General features: G+C 38.2%; 1 protein-coding gene across 1 annotated transcript in view; it reads left to right on the top strand.

The window, feature by feature from the left end:
• The window catches only part of cep192 (centrosomal protein 192), a 32,740-nt gene that overhangs the window by 2,761 nt on the left and 4,480 nt on the right, over window positions 1-25,499 (top strand). Inside the window, exons 3-41 of the mRNA XM_073847031.1 lie at window positions 11-165; window positions 379-401; window positions 1,097-1,241; window positions 1,356-1,468; window positions 1,548-1,622; window positions 1,763-1,912; window positions 2,035-2,198; window positions 2,315-2,495; window positions 3,882-4,281; window positions 6,955-7,107; window positions 7,319-7,383; window positions 8,077-8,295; window positions 8,739-8,880; window positions 8,972-9,063; window positions 9,158-10,280; window positions 10,474-10,591; window positions 10,744-10,903; window positions 11,414-12,149; window positions 13,113-13,261; window positions 13,574-13,804; window positions 13,959-14,084; window positions 14,235-14,378; window positions 14,465-14,528; window positions 14,659-14,798; window positions 14,944-15,036; window positions 15,985-16,103; window positions 16,308-16,493; window positions 16,568-16,658; window positions 18,276-18,455; window positions 18,535-18,795; window positions 19,940-20,061; window positions 21,563-21,672; window positions 21,757-21,916; window positions 21,999-22,180; window positions 22,319-22,442; window positions 22,558-22,663; window positions 22,880-23,087; window positions 23,605-23,681; window positions 25,305-25,400. Of these exons, the coding sequence (XP_073703132.1) occupies window positions 11-165; window positions 379-401; window positions 1,097-1,241; window positions 1,356-1,468; window positions 1,548-1,622; window positions 1,763-1,912; window positions 2,035-2,198; window positions 2,315-2,495; window positions 3,882-4,281; window positions 6,955-7,107; window positions 7,319-7,383; window positions 8,077-8,295; window positions 8,739-8,880; window positions 8,972-9,063; window positions 9,158-10,280; window positions 10,474-10,591; window positions 10,744-10,903; window positions 11,414-12,149; window positions 13,113-13,261; window positions 13,574-13,804; window positions 13,959-14,084; window positions 14,235-14,378; window positions 14,465-14,528; window positions 14,659-14,798; window positions 14,944-15,036; window positions 15,985-16,103; window positions 16,308-16,493; window positions 16,568-16,658; window positions 18,276-18,455; window positions 18,535-18,795; window positions 19,940-20,061; window positions 21,563-21,672; window positions 21,757-21,916; window positions 21,999-22,180; window positions 22,319-22,442; window positions 22,558-22,663; window positions 22,880-23,087; window positions 23,605-23,681; window positions 25,305-25,400 (7,183 nt within the window). The remainder of the gene's footprint in view (window positions 1-10; window positions 166-378; window positions 402-1,096; window positions 1,242-1,355; window positions 1,469-1,547; window positions 1,623-1,762; window positions 1,913-2,034; window positions 2,199-2,314; window positions 2,496-3,881; window positions 4,282-6,954; window positions 7,108-7,318; window positions 7,384-8,076; window positions 8,296-8,738; window positions 8,881-8,971; window positions 9,064-9,157; window positions 10,281-10,473; window positions 10,592-10,743; window positions 10,904-11,413; window positions 12,150-13,112; window positions 13,262-13,573; window positions 13,805-13,958; window positions 14,085-14,234; window positions 14,379-14,464; window positions 14,529-14,658; window positions 14,799-14,943; window positions 15,037-15,984; window positions 16,104-16,307; window positions 16,494-16,567; window positions 16,659-18,275; window positions 18,456-18,534; window positions 18,796-19,939; window positions 20,062-21,562; window positions 21,673-21,756; window positions 21,917-21,998; window positions 22,181-22,318; window positions 22,443-22,557; window positions 22,664-22,879; window positions 23,088-23,604; window positions 23,682-25,304; window positions 25,401-25,499) is intronic.

The raw sequence follows: 25,499 nt of genomic DNA, 5'->3' as shown, positions 1-25,499 counted from the left end.
GTGTCTGTAGAGACAATGTAGATGACTTCATTGCTGCTAATCGGTTCTCTGACCTACTGGTGAATGTTAATTTGGACGAAACAGAATCTGCTTCTGTATCCAAAACAACATCAGGAGGGGTGGCTGCTCCTCTTGTGTCGGCTTCCGTTCCTCTTCGGACAACTGGTGTGTAATGTTTTCTTCAATTTTATTTAATTAAGGCTTGTTGTCTTTAATCTTATGGTAAACGAATGTGTCTTATTGATAATGCATGAATGTCAATTATTTACTAAATAGCGAGTAATGTAATGATGTATAAGCTGATATATATTTTGAAATGTATATTTTATCTTTCCTTAGACCTCTCAACTGGTCTTCTGTCATTCTCTCATACTGGAGACAAAGATATGTTGGCAGCTCAGGTACCTTAATTTTTGTACTCACCTGTTGAGTGACACTTCTGTTTTGTCCAATTGAGTGGTCTGGCAATACCATTTAACGATGTAAAGCCTGATATAAAATGGTCAGAAAAATGTTATTTTATGCCAATGAAGTAAGATTAAATTCTGATAGGTTGTAATTGAAATCAAGGAGATCTTTGTAAAAGTGTAGCAGACTATTTGGATAAAATGTATATAAATATTAGTTATCGCTCTATCTGCCAATAATGTAGATGATATTTAAATACTTAAAAGCTCTATAATGCAAAGCAAAAGATTGAGAGATGTACAAACAAACAGTGTCATATTTGATACTTGTATGTTTGACAATATTAAAAAAATATTTATGGATAATAGGGTAAACATAAGTTGCTTCAGTCCAGTAAGTGTTTATTTTGAAATATTTCTAACAATATAAAATGTATTCATATGTTTACTTTACAGAAATCAGGTTTCGTAGCAAAAAGACATATTCCACAACCTGAAGATGGAGATTTTTAGAATTATACTAGAAGGCCTTTGACTTGCTAAAAAAAAGTAAACTATCAGTCATTTGACAAGACCTTTTCAGCTGTTATGATCATGTTTATAAATTGCTAGGACTTAGAAAGTTGCGTATCAGATATATGGTAAGCATCATATGGTTAATTTCTTCTAATTTCTTCTGTTCTTCTTAGGCATCCGTGCTCCCAGTGATGATTGAGGAAGAGGAGGGCTCCGCCAGTGAAGGGACAGACAGTGAAAGGTACAGTGGCAGCATTGCCAGCTTCCTGGCCAATGAGAAACTAGTGTCTCTGGACAGCATGAACAGTGATATGACAGGTTGGTTAATTATTTGTATCATTATCTTATATGTTCCGAAGAGCTCTGAAGCTATAAAGAACCAAGATGAGCCAGGCAGTAATTGATTGTAAATTACATTTTTATCCTTTGTAGATGATGACATTGATGTGAACCAGCTCCATGATGAGGAACTGGAGCTGTATTTCAACAAGCTGATGCCACCTGCAATGCAGAGAGGCCGAGTAGAAGGACAAGAAATTCCCATTGTGAGTTCTCTTTTGCTGTTTGTTTACCAAAGCTAACCATTTTTTTTCTTTTTGAGAATATGATCTGTTCCTGTTTTAGGAGTTACCTTTCAGTTCATCTCTACCCCAATCCACTGAACAAGAAAGGAACAGACACCATGATGACTATGACCAAGTATGAGTTAATGGTCCTAAAGTCAAAAGCAAATCAAAATGCATGCACGTTTCACATTTGTTCCAAAGAAAAAATGCATTCTAAATGATTTTTATTTATATATATTTATACATTTGCTCTTTTACTGTGTCAAACCACAGAGGGGCTTTCATATGCCTGATGTGCGTCTGGCAGCCACAGGTATGGATTCTTGTCCTGCAAGTGATGAAGGGGATACAGAGGATGAACTAGAAGCTTCACAGAACCGAGGCAGAGCAAGATTCCACCTACCCAGTACCTCTAGACAACCAGTTAGTCTTTGGTCTACTTTTTGCTCTTTTTGTAATCTGTACTTTTTATTTTTGACAGATTCCAAAGTTACAAATTATTTTGTAATGCATTAATTCAGTTTCAAATATTTGTTCATGGTCAGGTTGGGGAGAGTCATCGGCCCCATTTTCGACCAGGGTTGGAAGGAGGAAGTTCTGATGATGAGTTACAGACAGGAGGGATTAACCCTGACACCAGGACAGGCATTGAGCACCGCCGCTCAGCAGAGGGACAGGTCATCAACTCGCCTATTACTGGTAAAGGGGTGTTTCTTTATTAAAAGTTAATTCTTTACTTGGCATTGTTTCTTAAATTTAGACTGACAGGAAGTTTTATCGTTTATCTGTGCCATCAGGTGATGGAGGAGGAGGAGATGGGAGTAGTGGCAGTGATGAGGAGGGAAATGATGGAGGCGTATCTACCATTCCTTTGCCTCCCACCACTGTCCAAAGCACCTATGATGTGCTTCGAGGTCTTGGCATCGTAGGTGGAAGTGGACAGATGGGAGATGATGATCAACTTCAATCTTTGTTCAGCAGATCGGCCATGAATACACATGGCCAGGTAATGTTGGTGGCATATGAGCAATTATTAACGATCAGTGTAAAATTTGATCTATTTAAACAACAGGAACATGCCATTCGGTTTTGTGGAAGTTACTTTGAAAAAGGAAGACACGGCTTCAAAGTTACACTACAAGCCAACTAAAAAAATAGATCATACCTTTTAAATACTTTGAGGATAATTTAAAATGTGTATGTGGGTCAAAGACGAAAACAAGTTTAAGCATAAAAACACTAAGTGTAATACTGCTTTAAATTGTTGTTGTTTTTCCAAAAACAATTAAAAGTTTGTTTAATTTAATTGCATTTTTGTTTTTCTGAGCAAAAAATAAATATACATTTTTCCCTAATTAACAGAAGACACCCACTAAAATGTCATTCAGTGTAACAATCTAGTCAGGCATATTTACAACAAAAATTAACTTAAAAGACAAATTACGTACACCTCAAATACTAATTAGTTCTATTTCTAGATTTTTTTAAATTTGCCACTACCTAGGTTTTGCCCATTTGTCAATAAGAATTTTTACTCATTTAAAACGCAATAAAATTTAGTATGCTTTCTTATTCTTTTATATATTTTAATATGTACAAGTCAGAATAAGCATGTTTGAATTTTTACATAAATATTGTGTTACATTATGTCACAAAAGTGAGTACACCCCTCACATTTCAGCAAATCCTCTCAAGGGACAATACTATAGAAATGAAACTTGGATATATTTTAGAGTAGTCAATGTGCAGCTTGTATAGCAGTATAGATTTATTGTTCCCTGAAAATTACTCAACATACAGACCATAATTCTACCACCACCATGCATGACTGTAGGCAAGACACAATTTTCTTGGTACTCCTCACCAGGGCATCGCCACACTTGCTGGACACCATCTGAGCCAAACAAGTTTATCTTATAGTCTCATCAGACCACAGGACATGGTTCCAGTAATTCATGCTCTTGCACAGGTTGTCTTCAGCAAACTGTTTGCGGGCTTTCTTGTGAGCCAGCTTCAGATGAGGCTTCCTTCTGGTGTGGCGTATGGTCTGAGCATGGACAAGCTGACTTTTAACTTTTAAAGCAATGCTGGCAGCACTTGTTCATCTGTTTTTTGAAGCCAGGTTATTGTTTTGGCACATTCTAGCATAATTAAACAAAGCACAGCACAATTACAGTTTGTATTGTAATTTCGTTTCAGATGGGTGACCGTGTTGGTCCAGTTGGCACAGGGGAGGCTGGTCATGCTACTATGGCATCTGGACCTGCCAGTCGATGCCCAGTTAATTGGAGCATGAGTCTGGATCGACAAGAGGCTCTTGTAAGTCTTTGTCTATTTTTTGCTGTAGCAAAAATTGTTGATGCTACCCTTAATATATTTTTACCCTTAACAGGATGCAATGGATAACACGGCAGAAGTTCACTTGGACTCCGTATACTTGAGGGCAGGTGCTAGTCACAACCCTCAGGACATTTCTTCCTCAGTCAGCCCCTTCCTTCAGGGCACCCAGAGCAGTTTTCACCTCTCTCATATACTTCAGGAATCGCATAATAAAACAGAGCAAGGGATCGACTTGGGCCCCACTGTGGATCTCGGTGACTTGGGCTTGCGTGGGGGCCCTTGTGGGGATTCTCCAGTTCTCAATGAGCAGCAGAGCACCAACAGTAAAGACGATCTACCTGGAGAGTCTCTGGATGCTAGATACCTTTCCCAGAGCTTTAATGGGAATCATGAGGAGCATAATGATATTTGGAATCACCAACCAGACAATGTGGATTTTGAGTTGCAGCAAGGTAAGTATCTTTTTTCAGTTTCTAATGTAATATCAGCAGTTTCTCTGAAGTTTGTAGTATTACATGAAGTAGTGCTGGGCGATACGACGATATATATCGTGGGGACGATAGAAAAGTGTCTATCGTCCTATTTCTCTTCTATCGTTTCTATCGTATCTAACCTAATTTTATCAATTACCAAAGAAAATATTGCATTAAATAGGCTATGACAAATGTATGATAATGTCTTGTCGCTATATAATGCATACTCTTCAGAGTATGTGAGCGGAGTGGAGCGGCAACAATTTACCCTCCAGCTCCGCTCCGGGTTCACAATTTCCCGCTCCACTCCTCGCTCACTGATATCAGAAACACCGCTCTGCCTTCGCTCCACGTCAAAAAATTTAGAAATAATGTTTGAAATATAACGGTACTATTCATAACACATATTAAGATAAAAAAATACTAAAATAAAATAACAGGAGAGTTTGGAACACTAGTGTGCAAACTTTGTTCCTACCACATACCAAGCTAATAACATTGTCAGCATTAAAATAGTATAACTGCTGCTTCATGCAGTGCAAAGTTTGTAAAGAAAATAAAAATACTTTTTCGTCAGTTATTTTACTTATGGATCGCTGCATTTCTTACAGATTTCTGCTCATTTCAAATCGGATACCATTACATTTGTTTTAATGTATTAACAGAGCGATTGCGTGTGAATTAGTTTTGTACCTGTTTAAATCATGCTTTCACCTAAAAATATTCAGTATCTAGAAGGAACAAACGAATTCCTTGTGAACTATAATTTACCGCTCATTAGGGTTGTGACCATGAGGAAATTTCCCCACCGGTTAATCGACATGTGACAACACCGTGGGGGTATCTCCGTGGGGCTGGGGGTTTCCTCTTTTTTTCTGCTTTTAAATGGCTTATAAATGCGTGCGTATTATACTTTCACTTTCAGTTTTGCGGGAAATGGCAATTAAGCGTCAACTGTTTGAATGGACGACAACGAAACTACAAAAAAAAAAAAAATCACTGACATTAAACAGAACTTTTATTAACATAACGAAAAAAAACAAACAACAATGCTACAGGCTGAAAAAACTGTGGAAGTTGGAACCAAACAATAAAAACCATAGAACGTTTATTACGTAGGCTATGTTAGAATGTTTTTAAAGCGAATAAGAAAAAAAAATTGCACAAAGTTGAAATAAGATTAAACGAATGAACAAGAAGCGAATATAAAAAAAAGATTAGGCTACAAAAAAGACAAGACAGCAGTCGGGGCGCGCTTGAAGGTGGGTGTATAAATTAGTTGTGTTCGTGTTTCCTCCAGATGCTGCCACCTTTGTCAGGCAAAGTTTGCAGATTGCCTCATTAACGCTTTCAGGTTCCCTTTTTGCATTTGGTTTGAACCCAAAATATTCCCAAACAGGCGCTTTTGCATTGCGCTTTGACACTAAATCGTCCGCCATTCTCTTTCTGTAAATTCGACTCCTCTCGTTCTCCTCACGTGATAAATGAAATATGACGCATTGTAGCTATGTTAGTTTTTAATTATAGTGCATGCTCTCGTCTTAAGTAAATTATTTAGAATTATGTTTTCCATTTAATTCAAATAAATATTTAATAAAAGAAACGAATACTTTAAAAAAACAAATGTGGGGATGGTGTCACTGTGGAAAAGTGATGTCCCTGGTGTTGCGTCTTAAAACTGGTAACACCGTCTCGTGGCAAGCCTACCGCTCATGTCTATTGCTGTCATCATAGCTTTTACATTCTTTCTGATTTGAGTGATCCATCTCTATCAAGCTAGCTATCAGTGATGCGCGGGCCAATCTATAAACAACCCGAACCCGACCGACGTTTTCAACTAACCCGCCCGCAACTCGGACCGCAAAAAAGAGAGAAAATATTGTACCCGACCCGCTTCCTGACCCGCATGTTTAATATTTGTGACTGACACCAGCGATTATATGCGGCAATGCGGTGGAGATCATTCGGCATTAATTAGGTTATTTTATCAAAATAAATGTTGATTACAAGAATAATACAGATTGTTCTCGTTGTGATTTATTTCGTCTTTCCTTTATACAGATTTAAATAGTTTCGTTTTCATTGATTCTCCGATGTTAAATATGATCAAGAATTATTTTATTTCTATCTACAGTGAAATAAAAGTTAGATTAGCCTATAGCCTTATATATATATATATATACTACAAGCTAATTTCCCTTTTTCTTAACTTTTAACTCCTTCTAAAAAATTATCAAGAATATTAAATCAACTTATTAGGCTAGGTTAACGAATTTTCTTATACAAACGTAAAGAATTAATTAACTACGATGTGGATAAAAAAAAGTGAAGGCTACTGTAGCTCTACCTCCACCACATCTGTTGTCATTTGAAACATTTATATTGCTGCAGTTCAGTTAAATGTCACTTCAAAATAAAGTTGCAAAAAAAAGTATGCAATGATATTTTTGTCAAACTTTTCAGAGAATAACTGAAAACGTACTTTTTTGTGGTACATCGTGATAAAAATCGTTATCGTGATATAAAATAATCTATATCGTGATATATGATTTTTCCATATCGCCCAGCACTAACATGAAGTATTCAAAATATGATGTAATATGACTGGCTTTTATTTTATGATTTAGAAAGTCATGTTCTATATTTCCTTAGGTGCAAATGCAACTCATAGTGTGGTTTACCAAAATGAAGAGGGAAAGTGGGTCACTGATTTGGCCTATTACTCTTCCTTTGAGAAGGAAATAGAGGCCAATATGCCTGAGGAAGTTGCTGTGCAGTTTCAATCTGAAGATTTTCTTGCTGGAAGTAAGTAAAATGCAGTAATATTCTCATTCTTAATGGAAATTCTTTTTTTGGTGTACCATTCCTCATTTTACTCCTGTTGTGTTGGACTGGTGAAAGGCAGTCAGGTGTTTTTTTAACAACATGGACATAAGTAAATTTACACATTATTGGATGAGTTAATACTTTAAATTAATTGTCAGTGCTTTCATTACATGATGTTGTCTTCTCTTAGGCCAGGCCATGGACAAGATAATTGAAGATCAGGAGGAGTTTGAAAAGGAGCACCAGTTCATACAGGTATGAATGGTTCCCTGCAGGATTTTTAGAGTTCAGCCAACCTAGATCTTAAAGGAATTGTTCCCCCAAAAATGAAAATTCTGTCATTAAGTACTAGCCCTCATGTCGTTCCAAGCCCATAAGACTTTCGTTCATCTTTAGAACACAAATTAGGATATTTTTGATGAAATCCAAGAGCTCTCTGATCCTCCATAGACGGCAAGGGTACTACCACGGTCAAGGCAAAGAAACGCAGTAAGGCATCGGAAGAACAGTCCAGTGGTTCAACCATAATTTTACAAAGCTACGAGAATACTTTGTGCGCAAAGAAAACAAAAATTACTTCTTTATTCAACTATTCTTCTCTGCGTCACCATAGGTCGCAATTATGGAGAGTATCATGACATATGTGCGTGCTTTGGAGAAGAATTGTTGGGGAAAAAAGTATTTACTTTTGTTTCTCGTAGCTTAGTTAAATTACAGTTGAACCACTGATGTCACATGGACTATTTTAATGATGTCCTTACTTTCTGTTCTGTGCCTTGACCGTGGTAGTAACCTTGCTGTCTATGGAGTGTCAGACAGCTCTCGGATATCTAAAATATCTTAATTTGTGTATTAAAGATGAACAAAGGTCTATTCCTTTAAGAGTATTGTACACAAATGCTCTTGTCATTCAGAAACCAAAAAATGTTTTCTTTTGCCTTCTGGTAGGAAGAGCAGATTCAAGCTGTCAATATGAGTGAAGTGTTGGGAGACACCTCTTGGAAAGTCCCGAGCAGTAGCAACATCCTCATGAGGGCCTCCCAGGTCTCCTCTGAACACGAGCCTGGGAACCAAAGTTATCTGCGTATTTCACTAGGGGAGTTTTTTCAGAGGCGGTCTGAAGCTCTAGGGTGCCTTGGGAGCAGTGAGGAGGACAATGTGAAAAGGGTGAGGACTCTAACCCAGAGCAAATATCTTTTAAGATAACATCCTTGTAAAAAGCCTCAACGTTGACTCATTTGGAATACTTTGTGTGCCACTCAAATGACTTATCATGTGATGCCCACTAGCAATCCGATCACAGTTGCAAATTAGCAATCTAAAGATCATGTGATCACTTCCCCTGATATGCATGGTCTGACTATATGTTAACAACCTTTCCATCAGGTATGTGCCTAGAATGCTGTAGAGCTGAGGTGTTCAATCCCATTCCTGGATGGTCATTGTCCAGCAGAGTTCAGCACACACTTGTCTGAACATTTCTAGCAATCCTGAATACATTGATAAACTCTTTCAGATGTTTAATTAGTATTGTACCAAACTCTAATGAAAGGTGGCATTTCAGGCAAGGTTTAAATTAGTTATTCAACCATTTGATGTTTGTTTTTCAGCCATCTTTTGGATACTTCATTACCTCTCCTGAGAAAAGAGAACCTTTTGCGTTACTTCGACCCTCAGATTTGTTCTCCAGAGGAAGCTCCATCAACATTGAGACGGTTCCGCAAAGTGATGCTGATGAGACACTTAATCCAGGTGCATTGAACATACTGTGCTCATATTAGTTAATAACTTTTAATTTAATTAGTTTTGCTAAGTCATTTTTCATGTCTAATGTGAACTGCAGATGATCTAGATAAGACTCTTGAGCCTAACACAGCTGAAGCCACGCATGAGAATAATGTGCAACCGCAAAGAACTCAGGAACAGGTTTCCCAGGTATTGACAACCATTTAGTTTTGGATTGCTGTCCAAATATAGTCTTTTAAAAATTAGCAAAAGTGTTGACACCTTTTGTCTGATTTTTGATTAGATCTCTGCACAATATGAAGATAAGGAGAGTTCTGGCCATAGTCCAGAATCGCTCAACTCCAGTAGCAATATTATGCTCAGCATTAGTACAATTGCATCTGCAATTGCTGATGCCTCCATCAGCTCAGATCCAGCCCAGCTTGCCGCCATGATCATGGAGCTGTCCAAACGGAGTCGCTCTAGAAGCCGCCAGCAAGTAGCAGAAGAGTCGATTATGACTTCTGAATCTTTAGCAGCCTCAAATAAGAGTGGTCTGCTGGAGGACCTCCCGAAGACCACGTCAATGGGTGACCTTAGTACTCCCGACATGGAGAAGTATCTGAAGAGAGCTGAGGTCTCAAGTAGCGACAGTGATGGATCCACCTCACAGTCCTGCTTGGACATCCTCACTTTGGCTGATAGTTTGGCTAGTTCTAACAAGCTGACTCAGCAGTTGTTGACTCTGGAAAATGGAACTATTCATAAAAATGAAGAGCGTTCAGTTATGGAAAACCAAGCAGTAGGCAAAAAAGGTCAAGTTCTGGTGGGTAACGCATTTAAACAAACAGAGGGTACTTATATTGTCTCACCAAATCCAAAATCAGATGTCAAACGAAGTGCAATTCCTCGACCTAAGTCAAGTAGTTTACCAACTGCTGCTGCCACTGCGCATCCGGCCAAAAGATCTCTAGGTTCTGGACAGTCGTCATCATCTTCCACATCTTTCAAATCAAAACCTATTGATTTAAAATCTGGTGTTGAGAAAAACAAAAATGACTTTCGTGCAACACCCTCTACCAATAAAAGTGTCCCTGAATCCAAGATCAAAATAGGAACGGCTCGACCACAAGTGGCCAACACTACCACTACAGGTAACCGCCGCTCTCTGAAAGGAGAAGGGACCGTGTCAACTCCTGCTTTTGCCCCAAAGACCTCACCTGGCCTTCGAAGCGGTAGCCGCTCAGAAGTATCGTCGTTGAAGACCTCCCCACACAAACCCAGGACGACAGGAGCCCGGACAGATAAACCTGGCATTAACCAGGCACGATCACCCAGAAGCCCTAAAGCCACTCAGTCGGTTTCAAAGGAGAAAATTACAGCTGTTGATCGTCAGGATTCATTGCCAGCGACACAGGAGAAATTTGGTAACTCTAGTTTTAAACTACAAAACCAGCGATACGACATATTTAGCATGTTAAAATCATAATGACACCAACACTTACCCTGTTTTCTAAATGCACATTATTTCTTATTTGGAATGTTTTAATCTTTAAAAAAAAAATCTTCAGCGTCATATTTAGGAAGGTTATCAACTTTATTAACTACTTTCTATTGTAGGATCTCCTGAGAGCAGTGTCCCTGGTATTGTGGAGGTCACTCATTGTAATTTCAGACCATCCACTTCCCCTCTTACCCACTCCAGTCCAGGCCAGACCTCTATTCCAAGTGGATATGGGTAAAAAAAAAATCTGAACATCTCTTATAGAATTGCCTTTTTGTGGTCTAAGCAACTAAGTTATTGTGTAACATGTTTTAAATATATTTGTGGTTCAGTACATGGATAAATAATGGCCTGATTTGACTCTGATCCTTGTGTTTTGGAAATAGAGAGATGTCTCCGTGTTCCCCTAGTAGTGGAAAGGCTCAGAGAAGTCCTGGTGAAGATCCTGGTTCTCCTCAGTCTCATTGTTCAAGCCCATCTCTCAGCAGGCTGACTTATCTCTCCATTAATGAGAACACTAGCATGCCCACCCCTGATCACCATAAGGTGAGTGTTTTACCCCATCTTAGTTTTATGTGGATTACAATATAAACCATTTAGCTATTTAGGATGTGAAGTTGTTGCTTTTCCTCAAAAGCCTTACTATCCAAAAAATTTTGACTGGCAGTGTTTTTAAAGAAGTCTCTTCTGCTTACCATGCCTGCATTTATTTGATTCAAAATATGTCAAAAGCAGTTATATTGTAAAATATTTTTACCATTTAAAATGACTGCTTTCTATTTGAATATATTGTGAATAGAAAGATCCAAAGATGAGCATTTATCTGACATAAAAAGTAGTCATAAAATTGATATGAATCGGATTACCTCTTACTATCAGTTTTATTTATTTTTTTAAATATCTGTTAATCAGACTAATAGATTGTCAAAAAAAAAAGTTGTTGCAGCCCTATTGGAATTCCTTGTTTCTTGACCATTATTTGATATTGATGGTAATGCTGCTGATGTACTTTATGGTTTAAATGTACAGAAGAAATCTCTTGTTTTTATTCTGCAGAAAAACACCTCGATGGCTCTAAGCACCACTATAATCAGAGCCAGTCCAACTCCTCCAATGGAACCATTTGATAATGGAAACGTTCTGAGTTCTTCAAAGAGTCCAGAGCCTCTTTGCCACTCTGAAATTCCAGGCTTCAACAAAAAGACCTCTGAACTAAGCTCACGTAGCCAAAGTGACATCCATAAAGAAAACGGAAATGGATACTCGAAGGGCAACCGCCAGTCTGAGCCTGGGCCGAGGTTGTACACTCAAGGGGATTCTGGCTACTCGAGCAAGCTGAACATTCAGCATCCGTCCGGGACCTCCACAGAACAGGCACACCAATTGTTGCCTCATGTCTTGGGGTCTGGATCTAGTTTTGGTGCTGCAGATGACATGACATATGGACCAGTACCGAGCTACACCTCTCAGGGTGCCCTGCCAAACCTTCCCAACCTCCTAACAGGACGTTCCCTCTTCAATTCCCAACTGGCACAGCATTATCTAAGCTCAGAAGGTCCTCTACATGCTCCTCCCTATCAGATTGGAGGGCCATCTAGTTTGTATGGAGTATCAGCTGCAATGCCTGCTGCAAACCCATCTATGGGACATATGCATATACCAGGGCATACAAGTCTTCAGTCTGGTTACCTAAACTCCGGTCAGCAACATCCTCCTCAGTATTCAGTCAGCAAGAACTATGGACAGCCAAGCGTTGGGTCATGGGCTGCACGAGATCTTGCAGACCTAAGAAGTGAGTGGAAAAATGTTCATGTATTTTAAAGGGAACCCTGGTTATTAAGACTTCTATGGCTTAATATAACATAACATTGCTTAATATAACATAAATCCACATTGTTTTATACATAATTTGGATGATGGTGGGGCGCAATAATTTTGATGACATGAAATGGTTGCACTCTTTGAGCTACTGGTGCTACCTGTTGCTATTTTTACCGCAACAACTCTAAATACACAACTCTGATACTGATACGATGACCACAGCTACTGAAAGAGCTTACAAGTGGCGATGAATATTAGCATTGGCTTGAACCAAATGGCGTGCCATCGTTCATTTTCCCCACAAGGAGTCTAAATGCCCCCAGACATCGAGTGAAATCTGCGCTGAGAAACTCCTTCAGTGGCCGTGGTGTCATGAAAAGCACCTAGCATTTCTCATCTCTGCTGTTTGTAAGCTCTTTCAGTAGTTATGGTCCATTAAAAAGCCTCAAAGGCGTCATGGCTTAAGTTGAGAGAACAAAGACAAGGCTCTTTAGGCCATTTTATCCGTCCACAGGCATCTTCCTATTCTTTTTTTTCCCCTCTCCTTATCATGCAAGTTAAGACTTGCATTGCTTCTCTTGTTGCCCTTTGACTGAAAATTACAACCAAAAGCTGCACAATGTGGCATTGTATCAGTATTTGTTTTCCAATTTGCTTATTCCAAATTGTGTTGTGGTAAAAATAGCAACAGGCAGTGCCAGTAGGTCACAGAGTTCAATCATTTCACGTCATCAAAGTAATGGCGTCCACACATAGTCAAAAATATAAAACAATGTCAATTTTTTTTAATGTTTTTTTTTTTTATGTGTTTGCTACATATTTCAGTAAGAGACATCGTTTACGTTTATATTAAGCCATACAAGTCTTAATACTTGGGGTTCGCTTTAAAGAAATTGGTGTTATGAAGGAATTTATAATATTTTTCTTTCTTCAGCTCAAGTGATGGTTCCAAATGAGCTGAAGTTTCCCAGTTCTTGCTGTGTGGGAATTGCCTCGCAGACATCCCTCAACATCTTCAATCCTTCTGAACGCTGGCAGCAAGTTTCTATCTCCATCACAAGCTTATCCATTGATGGGGAGAAGGTTAGAAAATCTGTGAAATGTAGTGTAGAACAATAGTTCTCAACAGACTGGCTGAAGCACATTAAGGGACCTAAGCACACGTCCTCAAGATAGTACAAAACAATCATTAAATAAGCATAACTAAAAATCTAAACCTAAATATGCATTTCACTCTCATTTAAGTTTTTTTTTTTGGCCTTTTGAATATTGTTGTAGTCAGTGGGAAGGGCTTGAAATCAGAAAGTTTGATTAATCATCGGTCTTATGGAGACATGTCTTGTTCATTCAGTCAACTTTTAAATGTATTATTATAATTGTGCAATTTCCTCACAGGTGGAGTCTCTCCCATTCCAGTGGCTGATAGTAAAGAACAAGACCATAATTGGTCCCAAATGTACAGAAGAACAGAAGGTTTTGTTTATAGCACCAAGGGCTGGACTGTATCAGTATACTCTCAGTGTGTCATCCTGGCCTGCATCTGCAGAGTCAGACACTGTGGCGCACGCCGAAGTCTTTGCTAAGAAAGTGGTGCTGGTCGCTGTGGCTGAGAACCCTGTGGTCGAGGTTAGAGTTTACTTTCGTCCTTGTTGCCAGTTTCAGAGCACTAAAACTGCATGTAAATTTATTTTTAGTATAAAGTAAAGTAATAGGAGTAATAGTAAATATAGATTTCATCCATGTGAAATGTGCAAAAATAACAAATGCATTTTATAAATAGGTTGACGTTGGAAAGACAGGCTGTCTAGACTTCGGGGACCTGCCGGGGGGCAGTACCAAGGCCATGCCGCTCAAGCTTGTCAACAGGACTCATGCTACCATGCCTATTCGACTAGTTATTAGTGCGGTTAGTGAAATTTGCCAATGTTTGGTTTTTAAAAAAGGTTAAGCATTAGTTATGTATGATGTACTTTTGTATGTCTATGAGACTCCTAACTGATAAAGCTTAGACCTCATTCAGTGGCATGTTCAAGGACAAAGGTTTTGTCTCTCACAGAATGCATCAGCATGGCATTGTTTTGGCTTTTCTAAGAGCCCAGTTGCCATGAACACAGATGCTTCCCTTCATACCGGCTCAAATCTGACCTCACTTTCAACTTCATCAGTCATAAACTATGTGCTGCATGCCAGTTATGCAGAGGTAAATGTCTCTTTAAACTACTCTCTTATTTGATGGCTGTTTAAGTATATTTCTACAGTTTAAATACATTTTTATTCTTTCTTCAGAATCATGAAAGCTTCTTGGTGTGGGTTCATTTCAGTGCACCTCAGAAATACATTTCAAGTTCAGGTATGCATGTAAACCTTAAAACTAGATTACTAGTAGTATAATACTATTAAAAGACTATAATAACCCTGCCTTGTATACAGCAAAATAGATCACAGACTTATTATTCTTTGCTGTCTTTTTGTGGATTCAGGTGAGTTGGGTCCAGCTGATGAGTACAGTGCAAGGGTGGATATTGAGGTGGACAGTCCAGGTCCCAGTCATGTGATTCAGAGTGTAGCCTTGAGGGCAAGATCAGGCACTCCCAGAGTGCATGCACCCAAAGACCTACAGGTAATGGATAAAACATTGTCCATATAAGCTACAAGACACACTTAACTTTTTGAGGTTATGAAATGGCTTCAATTTAATGTTTTTATTAATTGTTTGTTTACTTGCTTGCTTAATTCACTAATTTACTACATGGATATCTGTACAGACGGTGTGTCTTCAGGCTCCTTTGGGACAGACTGCCAAGCAGACACTTCCCTTAAAGAATGCAGGCAACATTGATGTTCTGCTCAGACTAAAGGTACCTGATATTGAGCTTTGCTTTGTAACGATTAAGTTTCATTCATTGACTTAAATCTGTAAATACTCTAGAATGTGCCTTTTAAAGGGATAGTTCATTCAAAAATGAATATTGTCATTTATTACTTACCCTCATGTCTTTCCAAACCTGTAAGACCTTCATCTTCTTTAAAACACAAATTAAGATATTTTTGATAAAATCCGAGAACTCTGTGACCATCCATAGACCGCAGGGGTCCTATCACGTTCAAGGTCCAGAAAGATACCAAGAACATCAACAAAATAGTCCATGATACATCAGTTGTTTAACCATAATTTTATGAAGCTATGAGAATACTTTTTTGTTGCACAGAAAAACTAAAATAACTTTATTCAACAATTCTTTTCCTCTGCGCCACCCTAGCACCATTTTGGAGAGTACCACGAAATCAAAGTAGATCAAAGCATATCTCCAAAATGGTGCTAGGGTGACGTGGAAAGGAAGAATTGTTGAATAAAGTTATTTTAGCTGTTCTCATGTTATTTTAGTGTTCTCATAGCTTCATAAAATTATGGTTAAACAACTTTCCCAGAAACCAGTTTTAGTATCTTTTTTTTTTTTTTTGTAACAAAAAGTATACTTGTAATTTCATAAAATTACAGTTGAACCACTGATGTCTCATGGACTATTTTGTCAATGTTCCTGGTACCTTTTTGGACCTTGAAAGTGGTAGGACCCTTGCTGTCTGTGGAGGGACAGAGCGCTCTCGAAATTCATCAAAAGTATCTTAATTTGTGTTCCGAAGGCGAACGAAGGTCTTACAGGTTTTGAACGACATGAGGGTGAGTAATTGACACTTCTTATTTTTGGGTGAACCATCCCTTTAAAGTTTTTGTTGGTAAATCTACCCAGCTATGTAGCACAGCCTTTGCTGTGGATTCACTTTTTGTCTTTCTGGCTGTTTTTCAGAGTACTGACGGGGACAGCTGCTTCACTGTGAGGCCAGAGGAACTTACTCTGAAAGCTGGAGAGGAGCAGGGCGTAGTGGTCTCCTTCACTGCCCAGGACACACAGAAATTTAGAGAGAGGCATGTTTTTACTCATATTAATTGATTCAGTAGGCGCACTGTATTCAGTAAGCCTGTTGTCTGAGGCATCTGAGGTTATTTTTTACATTTATATTAAATGCTGTGCAGTTCAGGTTGTATAAAATCTAATTTGACTATTTAGGAGGGAAGTGTTTTTGATCCATATTGTTGTACTTTCAAGTAGTATTTATTTTCTTTTCTCAGCATGTTGACGATTCTGGTTCTGCCCAGCGGACCTCAGTATGAGGTGATGCTGAAAGGAGAGATGGTCCAGGGAGTTTCTGGGAAAGTAGTATCCCCACCTGCTGTATTATCACAGGCTGAGATCCCACCCATCCTCTCTAATAAACAGTTCATGGCATGGGGTGGGGTTACCCTGGGCAGAGCTGTGTGAGTATATTTGGCCACAGAAACTGCCATTCATAAAAGTGAATTGTTTGTAGATGATGCTTTTGTGTTTGTAGGCAACAAAAGCTGGTCCTAAGGAACAATTCACCTACTACATCACAGCAGCTTAGACTGCTCATCAGGGGTCAAGACCAAGACTGTTTCCAGGTAAGCTAACTCAGTGAGAAATGTAGTTTTAATAATTGAAATAAATAGTATAATATACAAGCTAGTAAAGGGACATGATAGTGGAAAGTATATGAAATGTACAAAAAAAAAACTATTTATTGTCATATAGTTTATTTTATAGTAGGGATATGCGATATGACTATTTTTGGTGTGTTTTTAAATAAATATCTCTTAAATGGCTCTTAAAGCGACAGAAATAACATGCTACCGATTGTCATTAAAGGGACCGTTCAATCAAAAATTTAGCCACTCACATGTTGTCCCAAATCTGTATTTTTTTTTTCTTGTGCTGAACACAAAGATATTTTGAAGAATGTGGATAACAGTAGCACTTTGATAGTGGGGGAAAAATAAAATACTATGAAAGAAACTGGGGACCAGCATCTGTTTGGTTACCCACATTATTTAAAATATGTTTTGTGATTAACATGTCTTATGCTTAAAAATAAAATAAAAATTTGAGAATGAGTAAATGACAGAATTGTAATTGATGATGGTACGCTAATAAAACAACACAAAGGAAAATCACTCACTGCTCTTGACTGAAGAACTTTAATACAGTTGCTTTAAAGGAGTAGTTCACTTTCAGAACAAATATTTACAGATAATGTACTCACCCCCTTTGTCATCCGAGATGTTCATGTCTCTTTTTTCAGTTGTAAAGAAATTGTTTATTTGAAGGGAATACATTTCAGGATTTCTCTCCGTATAATGCCCCCGAGTTTGTACTTCCAAAATGCAGCTTCAAATGGCTCTAAACAATCACAGCCAAGGAAAGAAGGGTCTTAGTATATAAATTACAATTTATATACTTTTTAATCTCAAATGCTCATCTTGTCTAGCTCTGTGTAGAGATTAAAAAGTATATAAATTATATAAATGTTTTTAGAAAATAACCGATCATTTTGCTAGATAAGACCCTTCTTCCTCGGCTGGGATCATTTAGAGCCCTTTGAAGCTGAATTTAAACTGCATTTTGGAAGTTCAAACTCGGGGGCACCATAGAAGTCCATTATATGGAGAGAAATCCTGAAATGTTTTCCTCAAACATAATTTCTTTACGACTGAAGAAAGAAAGACATGAACATCTTTGATGACAAGGGGGTGAGTACATTATCTGTAATAAAAGTGAACTACTCCTTTAATAAGAGTCAAAATATAATTTATGTATATAGTGTATATATTGTTTTATTTTTATATTTATTAATGTTTTGAATGCTACTGATAAATACACCTACTTTACCTGAAAATTAAATCACTGTTTGTTTTATTTGTATGTTATGTGTATTTGTAACATGAAGCCTATCTTTATTTTATCTTTGTTATAAAAAAAAGAACAATGACAAAGATTTTTATGTGAGATTTTGCCATATCGCCCACCCCTATCTTATAGTATAGTAGTATTTTGCCGTGTGAGTAATCATAGCTAATGGATGAATATAATAAAGATAAAGCATTTATGAGCTGCTGCTAATTTGCCCAGATTAAGCAGCCAACCAGCACATTGGTTTTGTAGAGCCAATGGCAGTATATTTACATCAGTCTATCATTTATCTTTCTCCCTTTTGTTTATTTCTGTGAATTTTAACCCTACAGCTGCAGAGCTCATTTGGCCCGGATGAGCGACTCACACGAAACCGAGAGCTGTCAATCAAACCCAAAGAGGATGTGACTGTTCATCTGCTCTTTGCACCCACCCGTGTTGCCTCCATGCTGGCCAAACTGGAGATCAAGCAGTCTGCTGCACGTGCCTCCCAGCCTGGGGTCAAATTCACTGTGAGTTTATTAATAATCTCTCATAAACGGTAATATTGTTATAAATAGGTGGTATTACATTTCAGCGTGGTGTTCTCAGATTCCTCTGTCAGGCTATGGTGGCACAAGTAACGTGATCTTGGAGGAGTTGAGGAAGCGTTCTGAAGGCTATGTGGCAACACTGAGTGGAGTGCAGGCTGGTCGTGTCAGTAAGCTCTGTGTGTGCGTGCGGAACACGGGTTCACGTGCTGCCTTTGTGAAAGCGGTACCCTACAGCAATCTTCAGAATCGAGCTGTCATGGACTCAACCATTATTAGCTTGTCTCCTTCACAGTTTGTCCTGAAAGAGCGAACACAAGAGGTGAGCCAAGTGCATTTTGTGTTTTTCTTTAGTTGTTGTTTTCAAGAACAACAATTTACAGATAATTTACTTACCCCCTTGTCATCCAAAATGTTCATGTCTTTCTTTCTTCAGTCATAAAGAAATAGTTTTTTGGGGAAAACATTTCAAGATTTCTCTCCATATAGTGGACTTCTATGGTGTCTGTGAGTTTGAACTTCCAAAATGCAGTTTAAATGCCGCTCCAAAGGGCTCTAAACGATCCCAGCGAAGTAAGAAGGGTCTTCTCTAGTAAAACGATCTGTTATTTTCTTAAAAAAAAAAACACAATTTATATACTTTTTAACCTCATGCTCATCTTGTCTAGCTCTGCGTTTACTGTGTATTCTGGTTCAAGACAGTTAGGGTATGTCAAAAAACTCCAATCTCATTTTCTCCATCTAAATCAGAGGTCTCAAACTCGATTCCTGGAGGGCCACAGCTCTGCAGAGTTCCATCCAACTCACACCTGCTTGGAAGTTTCTAGTAATCCTGAAGATCTTGTTTAGCTGGATCAGGTATGTTTGATTAGGGTTGGAGCTAAACTGTGCAGAGCTGTGGCCCTCCAGGAATTGAGTTTGAGACCAGTGATCTAAATCATCCTACATCGCAGTTTTTTTTTTGCCTAAATCATCCTACGTGCTTTTACGTAAAGGGCGTTTGATCTTTGCACATTCACTTTGTAAACATGGGGTTGGTACTTCTGCAGCGATGTAGGATTTTTTTTTCGATCTACCCTAACTGTCTTGAACTGGAATAGCTAGAGGTTAAAAAAAGAGCTAGAGGTTAAAAAGGGTCCTTTTTTTTAGAAAATAACGATCATTTCGTTAGACCCTTTTTTCTTGGCTGTGATCGTTTAGAGCCCTTTGAAGCTGCATTTAAACTGCATTTTGGAAGTTAAAACTCATGGAAGTTATATACTGTAGAAGTTCTATGGAGCGAAATCCTGAAATGTTTTCCTCAAAAAACAATTTCTTTACGACTGATGAAAGAAAGACATGAACATCTTGGATGACAAGGGGGTGAGTACGTTATCTGTAATTTTTTTTTTTTTTGGTTGTGGAAGTGAACTTTTCCTTTAAAGCCTGTATTTGCTTGGAAGGATTTATCAGTGCTGTTTTTACAGGTGATCACAATAGCGATGAAGGCTTCACGTAGAGAGCAGGCTCTCTGTCAGTCTGGTGCAGCTCTAATTGCCACTGTCTGCCTCTTCTGTGGGGATGAGGTCTCTCGACAACAGTTTAGGAAGTAAGTGGCAGTTCTCATTTGACTTGAATTCTCAGCTTAAATGAGGAACATTTTAAAAACATTTTAGTCTTAAAAATCAATTAATTTCTTAATTTTTATTTTAAACAAATATCTATTCAATATTTTATAACATCTGAGAATGTTTTATTTGAAAATCTCTAACTTCATGTCTGAATCAAAAAAATAGGCACATGACACATTTGAGCAATTTATGTACTTTTGTAGTTAAAGGGATAGTTCACTCAAAAATGAAAGTTACCCATTGATTTACTCACTTTGAAGCCATCCTAGGGTGTATATGTCCTTCTCTTTCAGACGTATACCATCGGAGTTATATTAAAAAACATCCTGGCTCTTCCATGCTTTATAATGGCAGTGAATGGATGTTGACATTTTTAAGCCCAAAAAAGTGCATTCATTCATCTATCATAAAAGTACTCCGCGCAGCTCCGGGAGTTAAAAAGACCTTCTGAAGTGAAGCAATGTGTTTGTATAAGGAAAAAACTCCATATTTAAAACACTAAATCTCTAGTTTCGCTAACTGTCGTACACATTTTTAATGAGAGAATGCCATTCCAGCAGTTGGCTAAAAACATAGGCGTAGTGTAATCTAGTCTCGCAAGAACCAAGTTTTGTTTAGAGCAAATTAAAACCAGTCTCCTTGACTTACAACAAAATTCTTTGACATTTATTCTTTACAAATCCTCATTTTGTACTTCTAATTTGTGACTGGTGTTGTTTTGCACTTTTCTCTGTGCTTCCACATTTACCTACGTCCTACATCATCCGCTGGAGCGCCACTCTCTCGTGAAACTAGAGATTATGATTTATAATTTTAAATAAATATATTTTTCTTACACAAGCGCATAGATGCGATTCATGATGACCTTTATTAACCGGAGCCATGTGGAGTACCTTTTATGATGTATGAATGCACTTTTTTGGGGGGCTTAAAAAAATCTCAACACCCATTCACTGCCATTTATAAAGCTTGAAAGAACCAGGACATTTTATTTATTTATATTTATATATTTATTTATATTATTTATATTTACTGTATTTGTCTGAAAAAAGAAAGTCATATACACCTAGGATGGCTTGAGGGTGAGTAAATCATGAGTTCATTTTGGGTGAACTATCCCTTTTAACTTTAACAAAAAAAAAAAAAAAACTAACCAAATAATCTAAAAATGTGTATATATATTTTTTAAGAGCCCTCTATCTTTTCAGTTGAACAAAGTCATTTGCCTCAGAATCAAAGCAAGCTGTTAAACGAACAAAAAATAAGTTTTGCATGTAGCCATGCATACTTCACTGTTAACCTTTAAATATATATAATATAATCACTAGTATATGATTCACAATTCCCAGCTGAGGTTATAACAGTCCTGATATGTTAACCTAAATGTGAACTTGATTTGTGAGAGGAACGTTCAGTTGATTTTTACACATTCTCTGATGTGTAAGCATTTTTTGTAATTTTTTTTAATCTATTTTCAAGGTTACTACAAATCAAACCAGAAGCAGGGAATAAAGTACTGTCTGAGAACAGCTTATTAAAAAGTATCCCCTTTGATGAAATGTTCCTTGGAGAGGAGCAGGTTCAGGAGGGTAAGATGACAAGGATTTACTTGAGATGAATTTCTTTTAATCAGTTAACTGACCCTTATTGTAATTGAGGCTGTTTATTTTCAGCCTATGATCTGCCTCAAAGGCCAAACGAAGCTCAGATTTTCTACGGCAACATGAGCAAAGTGATGCTTTCACTATTTGGCACTATGGAAATGTCAGACTCTGGAGAGAGTGACCATATGGAGTCCGTCAGACCTTCACAACGGCAGTCTGAATCAGACAGGTAAACATCCTCAATGAACAACATACTGCACACAAATGAATGCTTTCAGAATTCACTATGCTAAGAAGTTGATATGTAGTAGTTCTTCACACAGTGGTTTGGGGTCATCAGGCCGCTACATCAGTAATGTTTCCCTGGACGTGCTACCAGTCAAAGGTCCTCCGTTAAGTCCATCAGAACCTGTGCTGAAACAAACAGAGCTGAACCTAGAGAACTCCTGGAGCATCAAGCCAGAACAGTTGGTTCTCACAGCACCCACCATGAGTAAGAATTTGATATTGAAAATGACCTTAGGTGGTTAAATAAATTATGTTAGCAGTAACTGTTTGACTCAAAGTAAATGCACTTAGCAAGTGAATGCTTCCTCCTCCTCAATGTTATCTTATGCTGGTTTATTTGCAGACAGTGCGGCTGACACTAGGCATGTGCAGATACTGAACCGCTCAAACAGAGAGCTGAGCTTTGAGCTGTCCTGGCCTGCTCACTGCCTTACTATCACCCCACAGCACGGAGTCATTGAACCTCAGTACGAGACTAGCATATAAACAAATACCAGGAAAAATCAATGGCTTAACATTTTGTTCTCACGTATAAAGTACATAGCTGATATAAATGTTTTCGTTTTCTTTTCTTTTGTTCAGGAGCCACTTGCAGATCCTCATCAGTCCCAATCCTTCTCTGGCAACCAAATCCTCCATGCTGCCTTGGAGTGGTCAGATCTATGTACAGTGTGATAATCAACAGAAGGTACTCCTGCAGATTCTTGTTTTATGTCTGACTGAAAGGGAATGTGCAAGTTTTCTAGTATTGTTCAAGACATACTGTTGAATTTACGTTCATGAACTTGCAAATGGGACAACACATTCCAGTTTTTACAAAATGGAGTTGCAATATGTGGAAAATGAAACATCATAGTGTTGCTCTCTCTGTAACATCCATCCTTGTGTCTCTCTTTCTCTAAAGTCCATTAAAGTTCAGATCCGGCAGGATTTGGCCATGGATGTCTCTGCCACTAGCTGTGCCATGGACCGCTCTTTATGCCCACTGCCCCCTCAGGCTGAGACCCCTACTGTACCAGGACAGAAACCTCAGAGCAGTAGCATCCAACCTCCAGTTGAGATCAAGAATCGAACACTGGTCTTCTCTCCCACTGCCTCTGGAGAGTCATCAGGTACATATAGAACCTGTCATCTGATCTACCTTCATTATCACAATCACTTTCATGCAAACAACTTGATTCACAGGCAATCTGACCAGTCATAATGCCGACTCTGCCATTCTGTCTGACAAACAAATAGGACTTTAAAATTGTGTGTCGTGACATCTTTCCATGGTTGAAATAAAATGTTTTTTTTTTTTTTGTGCATGTGTCACGACACATTAAAGAGCCACAAAACGGTATTTATTGTTTGAATTTCTTAAATGAGAACATTTAGCTTAGCCCTTGTTTAATACCTAACCAGAAGTAATCTGCTTGTCTGTCGGCATGTTGTCAGTTTCCCATTTGTTCCGTGATGTATTTTTCACTGCGTGAGAACATTGTGTAGCGTAAGAGCGCCAGTGTTTGTCAGACATAGCAATAGTAACTAAGGAAAGGTTTTTGCAATGGGTCAATGGGATTCTTAAAAAACTTGGCCTATTAAAATGTAACGTGAAAAACATTTTATTTTTGTTTTTTCTTTGTGCAGAATGTTCTCTGGAGGTGGAGAATCATGGAGAAGAGGTCCGGTGGTACCTTTCTTCATTTGCTCCTCCATATGTGAAGGTGTGTGATGTCAGCACTTACACTCTAAAACATGCTAGGTTAAAAACAACCATTTCTGGGTTATTTGGCAACCCAGTGCTGGGTAAATATTGGACAGAACACATGCTGGGTAATTCTACCCAGCTTGTTGGGTTTTATAAATTAACCCATTTACTGGGTTGTTTTTTGACATTGTGCTGGGTCAGTTAAAGGCACAATATGTATGTTTCTCCACTAGAAGGTGCGTATTCAAAACAAACAATGAAACAAAGGCATAGTTTGATGTTGTGATTGAGTGTGGAATCATGGGAGTTGTCATCTTCATCCCCACAGCTGATGCAATCCCACGGGACTCGGCAAGAAGTCATGTTTACGGATGAGCTAATATACTAAAGTTTTATTAAGGTCACCGTAATATGAAGCAGGGTGGGGCTGAAAGCTGTGGAAGCAAAATGGGGACCCTGAAGCGATTTCTAATTAGAGACGAGTTCAACCCACTGCTCGAAACCAGCAGAGCTTTGATTATGACACAGTCAACCGCTTCCACTTTTTACAGTAAAGCGGTGTTGTTTCATCATACTAGATACATTTGAGTATGTTGAAGCATGGTTATAATGCTACTCTGAGCAATCGTCAACTGTCCAGTAAAACGCTAAACATATTTAAGCGTGTTTGGGGTTTCCATGTTTTCTACAAAATTAAAATGGAAATAGTGGTTGTATGGCGTCATTGGCAGGTGACGCAATGACATTGCGCCTGTTACACCATTTAAATTATTTATTTCTCTGGATTTAAACCTTTTTGGAAAACATTTGGTATCATGTAAATACACAAGTCAACAAATATATAATTTTGGTTTTTGGATATTTTTAGCAAACAAATCGTACATATTGTGCCTTTAACCAATCGAAGGTTTTTTTATTTGATTTCAGTTGCGCTTCTATTGTATTTAGTGGCGCGCACAGAAACTTTGTTACATGTAACATTGCGTTTCAGTCCTGGTCGCGCATTCGTTTGGTGGGAGGTGATACTTTCATGGTGGCGTCGGCTCATCATTCGCTTTGAGTGTAGATCCGGTGAATACCACGTTTGTAGAAGGCTAGAATTCCCAGCAGACATTAGCTATGAAAAAAGGAAAAATGTTAGACTACAGATGATTTACTGTTTATACAGTGATAATTTGAAAGGAATACAATGTAATACACAAAATGACCGCTGACAAATGTAACCAGTTTTAACTGGTTTGGCACAGACAAATTGGGTTACACTTACCCTGCACTGGCTAGGTGTGTGAGGGGGGTGTTCATCATTTGTGTTGACTGTAAAAATGACCCAGCAGCTGAGTTACAAAAAACTATCCTGCATTTGAGTAAGAAATCTGAAAATACCCAATAAAATGACCCAACAAGCAAAACCCAGCATTTGGCTTAAAAATAACACCGCTTTTTTTAGGTGCACTAAAACTACTCAACATCTGGGTAAAAATATTTAAAAAGCCCAATAAAATAAGCAAACAGGCTGGACACAGCATTTGGGTTAAAGAAATAACCCAGCATTTTTACAGTGTATGTAAGAATTTTGAAAGTTTTCATCATTCCTGAGGGGCTTATTGATTTTGACCAAACCCCTTGTCTGTTAAATCAGGGTGTCGATAGCAGTGGAGATGTTTATCGTGCCACATACTCGGCCTTCAGATGTGAGAAAGTATCTGGGACTCTGGGGATTCAAGAGAGGATGAAGGTAGGGGTGTGGATGTGTCAAACATCATGTCTCTGACAGATCGAGTTTTTTTTGTTTTTATTATTTAAACTGATTTAAGTTTTCTGTTGTTTTTGTCTT

The sequence above is a fragment of the Garra rufa genome, chromosome 9, assembly GCF_049309525.1.
Source record: "Garra rufa chromosome 9, GarRuf1.0, whole genome shotgun sequence".
In the NCBI taxonomy this organism is placed as follows: domain Eukaryota; kingdom Metazoa; phylum Chordata; class Actinopteri; order Cypriniformes; family Cyprinidae; genus Garra; species Garra rufa.
This window is presented reverse-complemented; position numbering and strand designations above follow the sequence as displayed.